Source organism: Tupaia chinensis, unplaced genomic scaffold (genome assembly GCF_000334495.1).
Source record: "Tupaia chinensis unplaced genomic scaffold, TupChi_1.0 Scaffold000063_1, whole genome shotgun sequence".
In the NCBI taxonomy this organism is placed as follows: Eukaryota; Metazoa; Chordata; class Mammalia; order Scandentia; family Tupaiidae; genus Tupaia; species Tupaia belangeri.
Window position 1 is genome coordinate 8,551,733 of NW_006159521.1, and position 16,215 is coordinate 8,567,947.

At 40.5% G+C, this 16,215-nt stretch overlaps 1 protein-coding gene across 2 annotated transcripts in view; it reads left to right on the top strand.

The window, feature by feature from the left end:
• Window positions 1-16,215, top strand: part of ALDH1A2 (aldehyde dehydrogenase 1 family member A2) — a 138,455-nt gene that overhangs the window by 57,654 nt on the left and 64,586 nt on the right. For both annotated transcript variants that reach the window (XM_027765996.1, XM_014581871.2), the window contains exons 5-7: window positions 13,465-13,526; window positions 15,530-15,658; window positions 15,784-15,897. In XM_027765996.1, the coding sequence (XP_027621797.1) occupies window positions 13,465-13,526; window positions 15,530-15,658; window positions 15,784-15,897 (305 nt within the window). The remainder of the gene's footprint in view (window positions 1-13,464; window positions 13,527-15,529; window positions 15,659-15,783; window positions 15,898-16,215) is intronic.

Below are 16,215 nucleotides of genomic sequence, written 5' to 3' on the forward strand. Positions count from 1 at the left end.
GAGGGTGAAGAGACCAGTTGTTCTGATTGTCTTTTGACTCTTTACAGATAATTATATTTAAGATTAATACAACTGGTTCTCATTATTCATAGTAGTTATGTTCTATAAAGGTACCATAGACATTTGGGACCAGCAGTTGGCGTAATGGCTATGTCACTGGACTCCCATGTAGTCGACTATGGTTTGAGTCCTGGACCCAGTGGCTTAAACTCATGCCAGGCACATGTGCATGCGTGCCCAAGATCCTGAGAGCAGAATGGAGAAGAAGGGATTGTGGCATGGCCATCCCCCCTGGGGGGTGATTTCTCACTTTCTGTCTCTCTGTCTCTGTCTTTCTGGCGAGCACATGCACCCTATAGCAAAAACCTCAAAAAAAAAAAAAGTTACCATAGACACTTAATTAGTGAATACAAAACTGTTGCTACTAGGGGAAATATAGTACTAGATTCCTACAAGTGCCCATCACAACATTTTTGTCAACCTATTAGAACATGACCTGTTTCATGTATGTTTCTGTTGATGACCCTTTGTTTAATGTATCTTAAACATTAAGCTCATGGCCAACTAGCCAGCAGCAGTATGACTGGTACCTGAATAAAGCTCCTACAGATTTTTCCACAGCCCTGTTGAGCTTATGAACAGGATGAAGCACTATGCTTAGGACTCTTTTTTTTTTTTTTTTTTTTTTTTTTTTTGGGCTTTTTTTTTTTTTTTTTTTTTTTTTTTTAAATTAAGGAATTTGCAGAGGGTGTTTGCACTCACTGAGGAGAAACAGAGAGGCAGTGAGAGGAAAACTGAGAAATCACCCCCTGGGGGGATGGCCATGCTGCAGTCCCTTCTCTTCCATTCTCCTCCTGGGTTTCTGGGCATGCACACACGGGCCCAGTGTGACTTTCAAGTTGCTGGGTCCGGGACCTGAACCCCAGTCGACCATGCGAGAGTCCAGTGCTATAGCCACTATGCCACCTGCTGGCCCTAGGAGCCATTTTAAACAGCATAGTCTTGAACAAAAAACACAAAAATGTGATAAATGCGCACCAAATAGACCATAATAAAACTTATTTTACTTTGTGAGAGTTGAAGCAAGAAGGCAGAGTGTCACCTTGTTTAGCTTCAGCTAGAAATCTATGCCTTTGACCCCAGTTTTTTCCTGCATGTTCACAGCCATACATGACTGTGAATGCACTGTAAATACTGGTTTTGGGGTTACAAATAATTTTTATTGAGAAAGAAAGCTCTCAAATATAGAATCTATGAATAATGAAGATGGACTGTATCCAGAGTCTGATTTTCTCAATATAACATTTATGAATCTTGAATACTTAAAGTTGTAATAATACTACATTATATGGATGAAAGAGATCTTAGTGTCAGGAACACATAATTTTGTCTGGTCACTCATTAAAAAGAACCATGGCATTAATTTAAAAATATAAGACTACTTTACTTTGCTGTTGATTCTCATTATTCACAGTAGTTATGTTCATTCAGTTTAGCTTCTCTGACATCAAAGGATAAGAACCAAAAAAGAGTAGAAGGAAATGTATTGTTCTAAAACTTTCCCATTTAAGAAGACCGGCACAGTGTACCATGTATTAGGAAGAGCTCTTCTTTTACTGTCTGTACCAGGCAGCAACATCAGTCTCTCATTCACTCGTTCATTTGTTTATATAGTCACTCATTCAACAGATTTTTTTAAACACCTGCTGTGTTTCATGTCCTGTGTTAGGCACTAGGGATACAAAGATGAATAAGTAAGATGTTCATAGACTAGTAGGGAAAACAGACAGTAGACAAGCAACTGCAATAGAGAGTGACCTATTCAGATATGGATGCATGAAGTTCAGTGGGACTCCCTAGGAGAGACATCTCACCCAGTAGTAAGGCTTCCCGGAGAAAGACATAGTGTATACAAGGTGATACTTGAAGGGCAATTAAATGAAGATGGAGATAGGGGCATCACAGGGAGTGGTAATTGCCTGTGCAAAGCATGGAACAAAGACTACAGTGTGGGACTGGATCTGAAAGTATGGCAGATGTAGAAGACAACAGGGCTCTGGACCGACCTGGGCCAGCCCTGCTACACATTTGATTCTGTAGTCAGTAGTGATTAACTGAATTATTTTAAATAAATGAGTGCCTTGATTAAACTTGCACTTTAGAAAGAGCACTTTAAACTACAAATGGATAATCAGTTGGATAAAACAAGTATCTGCTTTATTCCCATTCTCTCCCTGTCCCTCCCCCTGCCCCACTAACCCCTGCCAAAGGTTGCCTCCCACTGAAATATTTGGGATGAAATATTTGGGATGAAAAGGAATGAGTTATCTCCTGACCACTTTTGAGCCTTAGTCTTTCTCCCTCTGATTTGGGATTTCTCTCACTGCTCTTCTTGCCATCCCCGTCCAGGCCCATAGTCGGATGTGACTGCAGAATTATGCAATGCCAGTTTGATTCACAAGGATCTTGATGCTCTTCCCTTTACAACACTATCCATTATTTCCTGCCATGGTACCCAACGGAGCCATTCTCTCTGACAATAAATCCTATGCTTTGACCCTTCTACTATGGCAACTCTTAGTTACAATGATTAATAATAATCATTACTATGATTTATTAAATACCTTTTTTATGCCTCTTGCAGAGAAACGTTTTCCCATTTTGATTATTTTTAACCTATATCAGAAATCCTCTGCTCTGTTCATGTAGACAGTCACTTTGGGATAAGGGAAGGATCAAAGCTTGTTTTCAGTTTGCTAAGGGAGAAATGGAAATCAACTGATTTGTATTACCTTAGATTTGTCTCTGAAGCTAGTGGTGATTTTATTGATTTTTGTAGTATGTTAGCAGAGGAGGTTCATGCTTTAAGTTGAATTCTGACATAAAAGTGACCTTATAGTGTTTTAGCATATAGAAAATATTTAAAATTCCCCAGGTCATCATATGCAATTATCTGCTTCACCCTCTTCCAGTTTTACCTGTTAAATTAACATGTAGGCTGAAAATGCACAAAAATACTCAGATCCTAAGATTTTTGCCTTTAAAAAACTCAATCTGGTTTCATGTTGTCAGCAGTGACCAAAGGTATATAGAGTGAAATTGGAATCATGTCATTTATCAGAATCAGGGAGGGGCTGTTTCTCAGAAGAACTGGGCATACATAGTTCATGGCCCTAAATCAGTGATGACAGGAGGTCTGAAGTCAGCTTCATAAGGAACCTCTTTTTTTTTTTTTTTTGAGAGGTTTTTGCTATAGGGCGTGTGCGCTCGCCAGAAAGACAGAGAGAGACAGAGAGATAGAAAGCGAGAAATCACCCCCCATGGGGGATGGCCATGCCACAATCCCTTCTCCTCCACTCTCCTCTTGGGATCTTGGGCACTCACGCACACGCGCCCGGCATGAGTTCAAGCCACTGGGTCCGGGACTCAAACCACGGTCAACCACATGGGAGTTCAGCGACACAGCCACTGTGCTAACTGCTGGTCCCACAAGGAACCTCTTTGAGAGGCTAAGGCCAAAAAGGATTGCAGGGATCCCCAAAGCCAGTCTTGTCATTTTTACGAAGAAACCCAGGTTGCAAGAAGTAAACTGATGTTTTAAGACCATGCACTGGAGTAGGAGTAGCGCTAAGATAACCTCATGACAGACTCAGGAACATGTCGTTGACTTCTTAGAAGCTACCAGCAAACTCCTGGGAAGAAAAGTGCTAGTGCCACTTTATACTCACATGAAGTTTCAGTATCTGTGTAGACATGTGTGTGTAGTTTATCATCATAACTTTAGAATGTCCAGTGAGGTCTGTTGTGTGTCTACAGACATGGGAATCTGCTAGTTTCCAAGATGGCGGATAGCTCGAGATGGCTTCCATATGCAGTGCTCGCCACAGTTTATCATCATAACTTTAGAATGTCCAGTGAGGTCTGTTGTGTGTCTACAGACATGGGAATCTGCTAGGCTACATAGTGGGATCGTTCTTTGTCACTGGTTCATTGTTTACTACTGGGGTCATCAAAAGGGTTGCTACCTCCTTGAAGAGTAATTCTGTGCACAGATTAGAAGTTGGAAAATGACCTCACATTAACTGAATTGTGTTATAGATATTTTGCTATTAATAAACTTATTTTTATTGTTATATAAAATTTGCAAATGTCTTGAAATGCTCTTAGTTTTGTATTGGGAGCTAATCTTTTCTCCATTTCTGACACATTCCAGATTTTTCTCATTGACTGTATAGATCATCTAATCATCCTTTCTCTGGTTTGTGTTTAGAATGTGCCAGATATTCTTAGAAAAAAAATTCTGTCAAGTTTTGTTTTTTTTTTTCCAAGTAACTATAAAACCTACTTTAAAAAGTGATATTTGCCTGGAAGTATTATCCAAATAGTTAAATTGTTCTAGTTAACTAAATATTGCTAACTTTCTGTAATTTGATAAGCCCCCTTTAAAAAACAGGACAATGGCTAAATATTTTACAAATACTGAAGAGGATTTTATTTATTTATTTATTTATTTTTAATTGCCAGAGGACATGCACACATGCCAGAAAGAGACAGAGAGGGAGAAAGCATGCTCCTAGTGGGGTATGTTCACACCTCAATCCCGTCTCCATTTCTGCATCCTGTCAAGATTTGGGGCTTGCATGCACACATGTCTGGCATATTCCCCAATTATTTATTTAATTTTATTTATCCATTCATTTATTTCAACTTGACCACAGAGAGACACAGAGAGCGAGAAAGAGAGGGAGGGAAAGTGAGAAAGCAAGCCACCAGATCTGGGACTCGAACTGTGGTCGGCCATGTGGGAGTGTCCAGCACCTTAACCACCATGCCACCTGCTGGTCCCTATTCCCCATGATTTCAGGGCTAGGACTGAAATCACAGTCGGCCATGTGAGATCTGGTTCCTTTAACCACCAGCAATGTCTATTACTCTGCATGTTTTACTTTCTTGAATGAAAGGGAAAGAAAGAGACTGAAATAAAATTCTACGGGTAAGATTTGTTTTTTTCTATGTTGGTACCTCATCTCTTTAGTCTTCTAACCATAGTGATGGTCTGACTTGCTGACTCAGAATGTAATATTCAGAACATTTTGCTAGTATTCCCCAATGCCTTCCTTTTGAAAGGCCCAGCCAGTCCCATGGTAGTTCAGGTGCCTAGATCCCACATGGCTGATTGCACAATTTAAGTCCTGGACTCAACAGCTTGAGAAATGTGCTAGGCATGTGTGTGTGTTTGCCCAAAATCCTGAAAGGAGATAGATGGAGGAGAGGGAATTGTGGCGTGGCCATCCCCTATGGGCATGCTGTCTTGCTTTATCTTTATCCCTCTGTGTGTCTCACTGGAGCACATGCACCCTCTGGCAGGAATTAAAAACAAAAACTGTTCAAATGCCATCCTTTGTTGCTGAGCCCATGGCCTCTCTGTAATCTCTGATAGTTGTTAAGAGCTAAACTCATCTGTACTGAAGTGGAGTATCTGAGTTTGGGTGGAGACAGTTTTTACATCAAGCTGTTGAGCTTAACAGCACAAGCTAAAGCACGGAAAGAAATGACCTTGTAAGTCGTCCTGCCATATTTAGAGCACATCATTAACATAAAATATGGGAAACAGTGATATAGACAGGGACGAGTACTCATATCCTCTTATGTACAGAAGAGAGAATTAACGATCTTTCCTCCGAATCCATTTTGCCTAGATGAGTGGGAGAGAGGCCTCAGCCCTGAGCTCCTCAGCATAGGGCACGTAGCTCTGTGCTGTTCCCTACCTCTTCAGGTACCAGAGTTCGCGGCGGTTCTCTGCATCCAAATTCTCAAAGAATTGTCTCTACTTTTCTTCACAAGAGAGTTGTCATTGTTATGTTTGAACTTCATTTGTACCCTTCCTTGAACATTACGCTGTAATTCTTCATTTTGTGATTGTGCACCTAAATCCAACACTTTTTTCACAAAGGGGTCTTTCGTTCGTTTTTATGAGCAAAGAGCTTGAAGTTTGAAGACCCAGATCCAAGTCCAGGAGCCACACCTTAACTGTTTATATCATTTTGAACTTAACCACTCTGTGCTGTAATTTCTTCAGTGTAAAATACTGATAACAATAGTTGCTTTATTTTTTTCCCCACAGACTTGTTTTGAGTGTAAAATGAGATAGGAATATGAAAATATTTCATATGGTTGTATAGAAATATGTAGTGGTTTTGCTCTTATATTACTATTTTAAAATGATGGAAAATTGATCACATTTTTCTATAGTTCAAACTCCTTTTAGATAAATTGGAATTATCATAGAAGCAAAAACTAAATATGAATGAAATCAGATAACTGTACAACCACCATAGGTCATGGTAGTGAGTGCTTATCATTTTATGTTTCCTTGGCATCGATTTTTCAATGCAGTTTAACTTTCTCATACCAGAAGCAGAGCTCAGCCACCCTCAACCCGGTTTCCAGTACTATGTCCCACCCCAGTGGCTCCACCGGGCAGCAGAGAACAACTTAGAGGCATCACTTCTGCCCAGCAAGTTGGGGTTCCCTCTTTCCTGCCACTGTATTTAAATGGAGTATTCAGGCATTTGCCAATAAACTCAAAGTAACCCACACCCTCTTCTCCCACATATGAAGGGGCTTCAGAAGAAGTTTGTGGGAAAATGGAATTAGACTATGAGTTTGTTTGGATACAAAAAAATGTTGAAATGATGCATAATTTTTTCATAATATGCATTTTCCATGAACTCTTTGAAGACCTGTTGTGCACTGCTAGTGACCACACTCTGAGCCTCTCTCTCCACCAGCTCCCTGACTTCCCTGTCCTTCACGTGTCTGGTGTTTGTGTGAGTGTAGCCTCAAGGCATGCTATATATACCCCCCATCTTCACCCCCGGCTTTGTAAATACTAAACAAACTCTTAAATTTTAGTACATTGTGTGTTTTGTGTCTTCGAAGCCATGCTTGCAGTCTAGCCCCTGACATCCAGACTCTGGCAGGTGGACCCCCTGCTGATTCTGTACTGTCTGAGCCTTGAGGGCTGCTGCAAGGAAAAGGGACTGGTTCAGGCGGCAGGGAAACTACAAGAGTTTCCTTCAAAACATGTGGACTCCCCTTTGCCCTGTTGGTTCTTCTGGCTTTCACTACTCGAAGTGTGGTCTGTGGGTCAGAAGTACTGCTTCACCTGAGTAGATGGAGAAACACAGATTCGCAGTTCTCCTCCCGCTTCTCCAGGCTCAGAGTCCACATTTTAACAAGGGCTTCTTTTTTGGGGGAGAGATTTTTGCTATAGGGCGCATGCGCTCACCAGACAGACAGAGAGAGACATAGAGACAGAAAGTGAGAAATCACCCCCCAGGGGGGATGGTCACGCCGCAATCCCTTCTCCTCCATTCTCCTCTCGGGATCTTGGGCACACACGCACACACGCCCAGCGTGAGTTTTAAGCCACCGGGTCCGGGACGCAAACCACGGTCAACTACGTGGGAGTGCAGTGACATAGCCATTACGCTAACTGCTGGTTCCCAAGGGCTTCTGGTGCTTCGCATGCGGTTTGGTTTGAGAGGGAACATATAGCATCCCAGAGAGAACTGGCAGCAGGCAAGATGATCCGGTACAATAACTGAGCACACATTTTTGATTTTTAGGCTGAAGAACTTAGAAGAAAATGTCACCAGCCTACGACCTGTTATTCCATAGATATTCCTGAAGATGAGGCTAACAAGTAGCTGTTCATATATTTTTAAGTGGCAATTTGAATTAATTTAAGTTGTTCAGTAAGTGATAGAACAAATGTACTTGGATTTGGCATAAATTATGAAGGGACTCTTAAAGGACTGGCCTTAAAGTGACCCTCAGCTAGAAGCATGGTGGGATTCAGAACAGAGTCATAGTAGCTGTGAGGAATCCCTAGGATGCTGTTAGCCCTAGCCCAGGGTGCTTGTAGAAGGCATAGATCTCCTGCTTGTCGAGCACCCCCACCAGATTAGGGGTGTCATCTTTCTCTGTCTGGATGGGAATAGAAACTGAGCTCACAGCTCTAGGGCCCCTTCATATGTTCTACTCAGTGCTCTTTGAGAAAGGGTTCAAGCACCAATATACTCTTTTATTTCTTTATTTACTATTTAGAGGAACTGTAGGGACTGAAGAGTTATCCCCTTTCCTTGTGCCAGCCTTTCACTAAATGTTTGTCATGTCTCTGAGCAGTTTATTTGAGAAAGTTTTCATTCCCCATAACATAGTTTCTTTTGGGACCCAGTTATGGAGTCAAGTTCAGTTCCCCATGAAGTTAGCTTTTTTTTTTTTTTTTAAGGGTTTTTTGCCATAGGGCAAGTGCACTCGCCAGACAGACAGAGACAGAAAGCGAGAAATCACCCCCCAGGGGGGATGGCCACGCCACAGTCCCTTCTCTTCCATTCTCCTCTTGGGATCTTGGGCATGCACGCACACACGCCTGGTTTGAGTTTTAAGCTACCGGACCTGGGACGCGAACAGCAATTGACTGACATGGGAGTCCAGCGACATAGCCATTACGCTAACTGCTGGTTCCCATGAAGTTAGCTTTTTAAGATTTTTGTCTATAGTTCTTCCTTCTCACCTTCATCCATTAGTAACTTTTGACTTTATATGAATATACAACTTAATCCTTTATTTTTATAAGAGGTTTTGTCTTAGAGTACGTGTGCTAGCCAGAGAGACAGAGAGAGACAAAAAGTGAGAAGTCACCCCACCCCCTCCATGGGGGATAGCCACGCTACAATTCCTTCTCCTCCCAGGATCTTGGGCATGCAGGTACATGCACCCCAGCGTGAGTTTCAAGCCACCAGGTCTGGGACTCAAACCATGGTCAGCCATGTTAGAGTCCAGCAACATAACTGCTACACCATCTGCTGGCCCCACAACTAGGTTCTTCAGGATTTTAGAGTGTGGGTTGGGAGGACCAGCAGTTGGCGTAATGGCTAAGTCGCTGGACTTCCATGTAGTCAACTGTGGTTTAAGTCCTGGACCCAGTGGCTTAAATTCAGCCAGGCACATGTGTGTGCGTGCCCAAGATCCTGGAGGAGAATAGAAGAGAAGGAATTACGGTGTGGCCATCCCCCCACCCGCAACGGGGGGTGATTTCTCACTTTCTGTCTCTCTGTCTCTGTCTGTCTTTCTGGTAAGTGCATTTGCCCTATAGCAAAAAAAAAAAAAAAAAAAAAAAAAAAGTCTTCAAAAAAAAAATAAAAATTTAAACTCTGTCTGTCTTTCTGGTAAGTGCATTTGCCCTATAGCAAAAAAAAAAAGAGAAAGTCTTCAAAAAAATAATAATAATGTAGAGGGGAAGTGCTTTACACAATACCCTGCTAGGCTTATGCAGGTACTTTGTGAATTTTCTTGGAGCCATTCTAGTTTCCTACATGCATTATGAAAATAAACACCTGTGCTCTTTTTTAGTTCACCTGCTCTGGTTTTTCTCAGCCTGTTTGTATTTCATCTTGACATTACACTCTGATTCTGAGCTCTGTGGTTATCCACCTGAATCTATCACTTAGCCAAACTACAAAGTTTAGCTGGTAAAGATTTCCTAGAAATGAAACTTTCTAGCCTTATTGATCAGTGTTGCTATTCCTCATGAAAAAAATCTTGAGATTAATAAGCTGAAGAAAGATGGCCACTTTCATCTTTGTAAAGAACAATATCTATTCAGAAAATTCTTGAGTTGTCTGCATGCAGAGCTAATATAGTTTAATTTGATTTTTTTCTTTTTGGAGAGATTTTTGCTATAGGGCGCGTGTGCTCACCAGAAAGAGAGAGACAGAGAGACAGAAAGCGAGAATTCACCCCCCAGGAGGGATGGCCATGCCACAATCCCTTCTCCTCCATTCTCCTCTAGGGATCTTGGGCATGCATGCACACGTGCCCGGTGTGAGTTTAAGCCACGAGGTCCAGGACTCGAACTGTGGTAGACTACATGGGAGTCCAGTAACATAGCCATTATGCCAACTGCTGGTCCCAGTTTAATTTGATTTTTAAGGAAAAATTATTTGGATTTTTATGGTCACTTATGGACAGTTTCTATGTCTTGAGTATTTTTCATGGTAATAGAGACATATTCTAAAATAATTTCTTATGGTTGCTAGACCTACCTACTTTTTAATTTCTCCCATTTAAATGATATACATAAAGCAGGGGCTGGCAGGTGGCATGGTGGTTAAGGGCACTGGATTCCCACATGGCTGACTGTGGCTCGAGTCCCAGACCTAGCAGCTTGCTTTCTCAATTTCTCTCTCCCTCTCTCTCGTTCTCTTTCTCTCTCTCTTTGGTCAAATTAGAATAAATGAATAAATGGATAAATAAAGTTAAATAAAAATAATTCTTAAAAAAATAATATATGTAAAACAAAGTCACGAGATAAGCAGCAATGTTGGGGGAAAATTTTGCAATAATATGACAGAGGCCTAACTTTCTTAATATCCAGGGAGTGCTTCAAATGACTAAAAGATTATAGCCCAGTTGGAACATGGCAAAATATATAAACCTAAGGGAAAGAGTTGAAAATGGCTAGTAAACATGTAAAGATTTTTTCTTTTAAGTTTTTGCTACAAGACGTATGTGCTCACTCTCAGAGAGAGACAATGAGAGAGAAAGTAAGAAATCACCCCCAAAGGGGAATGGCCATTCCATAATCCCTTCTCCTCCATTCTCTTCCAGGGAGTTTGGGCATGCATGCACAAGCACCTGGCGTGATTTTCTAGCCCCCAGATCCTGGACTTGAACCCCAGTCAGTCATGTGGGAGGCCAGCACCCTTACCACCATGCCACCTGCTGGCTCTAAGATTTTCATCTTTATATATCATTAAACTCAAATCAAAGCAAGTTATTATTTTCTAACTGTCAAATTGACTAAAATTAAAATGTTTGAAAAACCTCAGTGCAGTAGAAAAATAGCATATTGTTGGAATTATAAATCATTTCACTTTTCTGAAGGGTAATTTGATAGTAATTATGAAAATTTGAAATGCACATACATTTTGATCAAGAAATGCTAAAAGTAGGGAAAAATACATTAAATGATAGTCTTACAACACTGTTTATGATTGCCTAAACTGAAAGCAACCACTAGGTCCCTCAGTAGAGCTTACCGAAGGGCCATTATTTACTGAGCCAGTGGAATGACATGCAGTGGTTAAAACGATGTGTTAGCTTTATATTGAAAAAAAGGAGGGAGAGGGACAAAACATAAAAGACGATGGGTAATGTGATCCTATTTCTATTAAATGAAGAGGAAATGGAAAAGATGATGCTATGTATTCTTGTATGTGAATAAAAGTTCTTTGAAAAGATGTGCCAGTAACAGATAGCAGTTAATTCTGGGGAGAATGACTAGAGATCAGAGGTCTGGGGGAGAGAGAGAACTTTAATTATTTCAAAATGTATAGCTTTGAATTTAGTTGAAATGATTCTGTGGTAATAGTGATTTAGGTGTGTTGAGAGATAATGATAAACAATCTAATTCACATAATTTCCCTTCCCCAACCCATGTACTCCTCCTGTCCCCACCTTCACCTCCATCCCTGATAGTTATGCTTTCAGGAGTATTAGCTGAATGTCTTCACTTTCCTGGGGGGACTTCTTTGGAGAGAGAACCCAAATATCAATGAAGTGGCCGAAATACCTGTGACTTCCAATTGAGGGAAAAACAAAGAATTTGCTCAGTACTGGAAATGAAGAGCCATATGCTAAAAACAAGCCACACTTGATTATTTCAATTAGCATTTAAAATAATTCAGATAAAAGTAATGACATTTTCCTAAAGGAGTATTTGGTTTGGACTTCTCACTATTATACCTATAAGGAAAGCAGGGTTATCCATTTCTTTCAAACACATTCTCTTTTAGGATATAGGGATGCAGGACATCCTCATTATTATGCCTACTCTGAGGGTGAAGGCTACAGGGCATTGATGGAGTTTTTCCAACTAGACTTTTGCCTTCTCTAAGTAATCCTGGCCTATGTTCCACCAGTCTCTGGGAAGTGCATTTGGACACCTGGACTGGATCTATTTATGAAATAAATCTTTCTTTTACTCTTTACTTTTTCTAGTTGTCCAGCATTTTAAATTTGTACACTAGTTTGTTTTGTGTTCTTTTAAAACTTTATTCATTTATGGGACCAGCAGTTAGTGTAATGGCTATGTCGCTGGACTCCCATGTAGTCAACCGCGGTTTGTGTCCCAGAGCCGGTGGTTTAAAACTCACGCCGGGCGCATGTGTGTGCGTGCCAAGATCCCGAGAGGAGAATGGAGGAGAAGGGATTGTGGCATGGCCATCCCCCCTGGTGGGTGATTTCTCACTTTCTGTCTCTCTGTCTCTCTGTCTCTGTCTGGCAAGCGCACATGCCCTATAGCAAAAACCTCTCCAAAAAAACCCAAAAACCTTTATTCATTTATTTCTTCCATGATAGAGAGAGATAGAAAGACAGGCAACCACAATGGGGTCCTCATTTCACAGTCCACTCACAGTCTCAGCCACCCTGGGTCATGAATATATGTGTGCCCTGTGTGCTCAGGGAGGTCCTAGGACTCCTACCTAGGACCCTCCCTTGTGGGTCCCATTGTGTTACTGCTGCACCACTGGCTAGCCCTTATTTCTTTTCTTTTCTTTTCTTTTTAATTTTTATTTGCTAGAGGGTGTGTGCACTTTCCAGAGAGAGAGGGAGAAAGCAACCCCAAATGAGGCTGCAATCTCTTCTCCCCTATTTCTTTGTCTTGTCAGGACTGGGGTTATATATGCTCATGAGCCCAGTGTTTTGTGTTTTTTTTTAAGAAATAATTTTTAATTTTTTAAATTTATTCATTTATTTATTTTCATTTGAGTGGAGAGAGACACAGAGAGAGAGAGGGAAAGTGAGAAAGCAAGCCACCAGGTCAGAGATTTGAACCATGGTTGGCCATGTGGGAGTGTCCAGCATCTTAACCACCATGCCACCTGCTGGCCCAAGCCCAGTGTGTTTTTCAAGCCACCAGGACTGGACCTCCAACCATGATTGGCCATGTCAAATGCAGTGCTACAGTGCTGACCTCCTATCTTGTTTTTTTTTTCTTTTTCTTTTTCTTTTTGTTTTTAATACTTTAGAAAGTTATTTCAGAGTTTATAGTATCTAATTTTTAAATTAAATAATTGTTCTACATGTTATTTTAGTATTTAATATAAAATTTTAATTTTAATATTTTCCCCCATGCTCTTCTTTTAGTGGCATAACTTTGTTCTTCATTTTACATTTTACTATAGAGGACCTCTCCTCAGTCCCTGGGTCTCTGAAAGCCGTATTGGGAGGTATCCTGTGCTAGGTGATAGCTTTTCTACCAGCTGTCATGAAGCGAACATTGAATAGGATGTTTTTCAACTTTGTTTCTGTTTTTTCCTGCCACTAAAGTTCTCCCTCTGCATTTTTTTTCCTTCTGAATGTTCTGGGAGTGATCATGGTTATTTCTTTCAGATGGAGATTATTTTACCTTTACAAGACACGAACCCATTGGAGTGTGTGGACAGATCATCCCGGTGAGTGTATCTCCTCACGCCTTGTATTTATTTTCATTTGACCCAGTTCTCCTAAAGACACATAAAACATGGTCCTCAGCTATGTGTGTTTTCCATTACTGGGAAGAAGAAGAAGAAAAAAAACTGAGCTCATGTTGTTGACATATCTTTAACAGCCTCCTTGCAAATGCTTATTTGAACAGGTTAATAGGGTTTCAGCTCTGTTACCAGGAGTTGAGTTCTCAAGTCATGGAATTCTCATGATTAAAATAAGCAAAGCAAAGCACAATGTATTAATAACCTGCCCTTAGTTATGGATGTCTATTGTGCTTATGGAAAATTAATGCTATGTTATATTTGCTTGTTTATTTTTTAGAACTGTGACTCACCATCTTTCCAGGCATATTATTTTATATGGTCTTTTAATCCTATTCTTTCCCACTGTTTCTTTTCACAAGCGTCTAGATAGAAGATACTACAGAATACACAGCAGTACAATTAACGTCACGGTCATAATTGAAACCATGCCGGGCTGTTGTGTGTCTTGTAAAGGGAAATAGATGTAGTGCTTAATGTTTGAATTGGAACATTAAACATCATCCTTTTCTCTCTGCCTCCTGCATACCCTTGGCACAATACAAAATGTTGAATCTTCTAACAGTACCAGTTAATAGTTCTGGCAGGAATATCAAGTGGAGACTCTAATCAAACTCTTACAGTATAGATAAGAGGTTTTCTCTTTTCCAAAGATAAGATTTGGCTGTAAGAGCCAGAGATTTTGGGGAGGTATTAATTTTTGTTAAAGTGATTGGTAAACCCAGGGTTACAGTGAAAATTATTAAGAATGAAAAGGGAAAGTGAGAGATTTGCTTTAAGTTCTTTTCTTCTTACGCCCCCTAAGGAACTTCCACTTGGATCAACTCACAGGTGAGGTCTGTCACCTTTGTTGTAGGACTCAAACCTTCTCTGCTTGCCCTTCTCCAGATTCAGAGCTGTAGCTTCATTGATGGAACAAGCGCTGCTTGTCAGCCAGCCCCAGCTCAATTACTGCCCTCCAAGATTTATATACTGTAGATGGAATTAAAACATCACTGTGGACTCCCAAGTTTATAAACAACTAAGGAGAAAAGAAATTGGGTGTTTGGTGAAGGCAAGACACTTGTATATTTTTGCAAGCTTGCCAGAGCCAATGAGAAACCTTCAAAAATGGCAGCTGAGATGCTTCAGGCAGAAACACATCGTGGTCAGGGGCTGAAGCCAGGGGACAAGGATTTCTGTTTTCTTTCTTAATGAAATTATCAATGACACCTGATAGTACTGAGGCTCATGTTTGAGCTTATGACAATATAAGCTTACTGCCCTTTTAAAATCTTACACCATTTTAGACCCTAAATTTATATACTCAACATACAGTATATGTGAATCTCCATTAGCTTGCTTTGCAGTGGAAAGGAGACAAAATTTTTGCACACTCATAATAGATGCACTTTATTTTTTATTATCAGGTGTCTTTTATGACAAAACATCTAGGTAAAGAAAAAAAGTGCTACAACATATGAAATACACATTTAACTTAAATACATTTCACAGCTTGTATTTTCTTTTTTAGTTCTTCCACATTGAAGAGCTTTCATATCAGTATGAAAATCCTGGTGCAAAAATCCCAATAAAAAGTTTTCATAAACAATTTATTAGAACAAAAATCTAACTTAAAAAATACATAAAATAATAATGAAAAGCAAAACAAAAACAAAACAGAAACAAAAACTTCCTTTTTGCCATGAGATTTCTTTTGGTTGGTAGTTGGAATATAGGAATTTGTTGAACAGAGAGAAAAGGAGAGATTGCCAAGGTCAGTGCTATTCTGTTTTTAATGAAGTCATTAAAAATCCAAACATCTATACTTGGTGGGGGACAAGATTTATGTTGAGGACTAGTTTGAGAAATCTGAGAAGTCACAGCTTGAAAACAAAGTACTGAAGGAATATTTTTTCATCTATCAACCTTGAATCTTTTTCTTTCAGTGGAACTTCCCCCTGCTGATGTTTGCCTGGAAAATTGCTCCAGCCCTGTGCTGTGGCAATACAGTAGTTATTAAGCCAGCAGAGCAGACACCACTCAGCGCGCTCTACATGGGAGCCCTCATCAAGGAGGTAGGAGAAGCCGACTTCAGGACTGGTTCTGACTTCCCTTCCAGTCGGAGCCTGCTCAAGCATATCCCATTTAACACAAAGCATCAACTTTCACATGCTACGTTTCCGCCATTCTGTTTTGTTAGGCTGGCTTTCCACCGGGAGTCATCAATATTTTGCCGGGATATGGGCCAACGGCTGGGGCAGCAATAGCTTCTCACATTGGCATAGACAAGATTGCCTTCACAGGATCTACTGAGGTAGGTACCCAAGAAATTGGGTCGAGGATCCTCATACTGCAAATGAGTAGAGGGGCTAAGAGAACACTGAGAATTGTTCTCGTCATTTGGACATGGAAAAGACAGTGAGCCCCGAGCCCACAAAGGGTCACATTGGTATCTTATATCCACTGGTGGATATAAGAGCAAAGACACACACTGACCAGTTGGTGCCACAGATTTCTGAGCGTTTTTGTAATGTCCTCTGTGTAAAAATTGTCCCAGAAGCTGGGGTCGTAAGACACCTTTTTGAGTCAAGAATGATAATGACAGGAACGAGTTAAGAAGCTGGAAATCTAA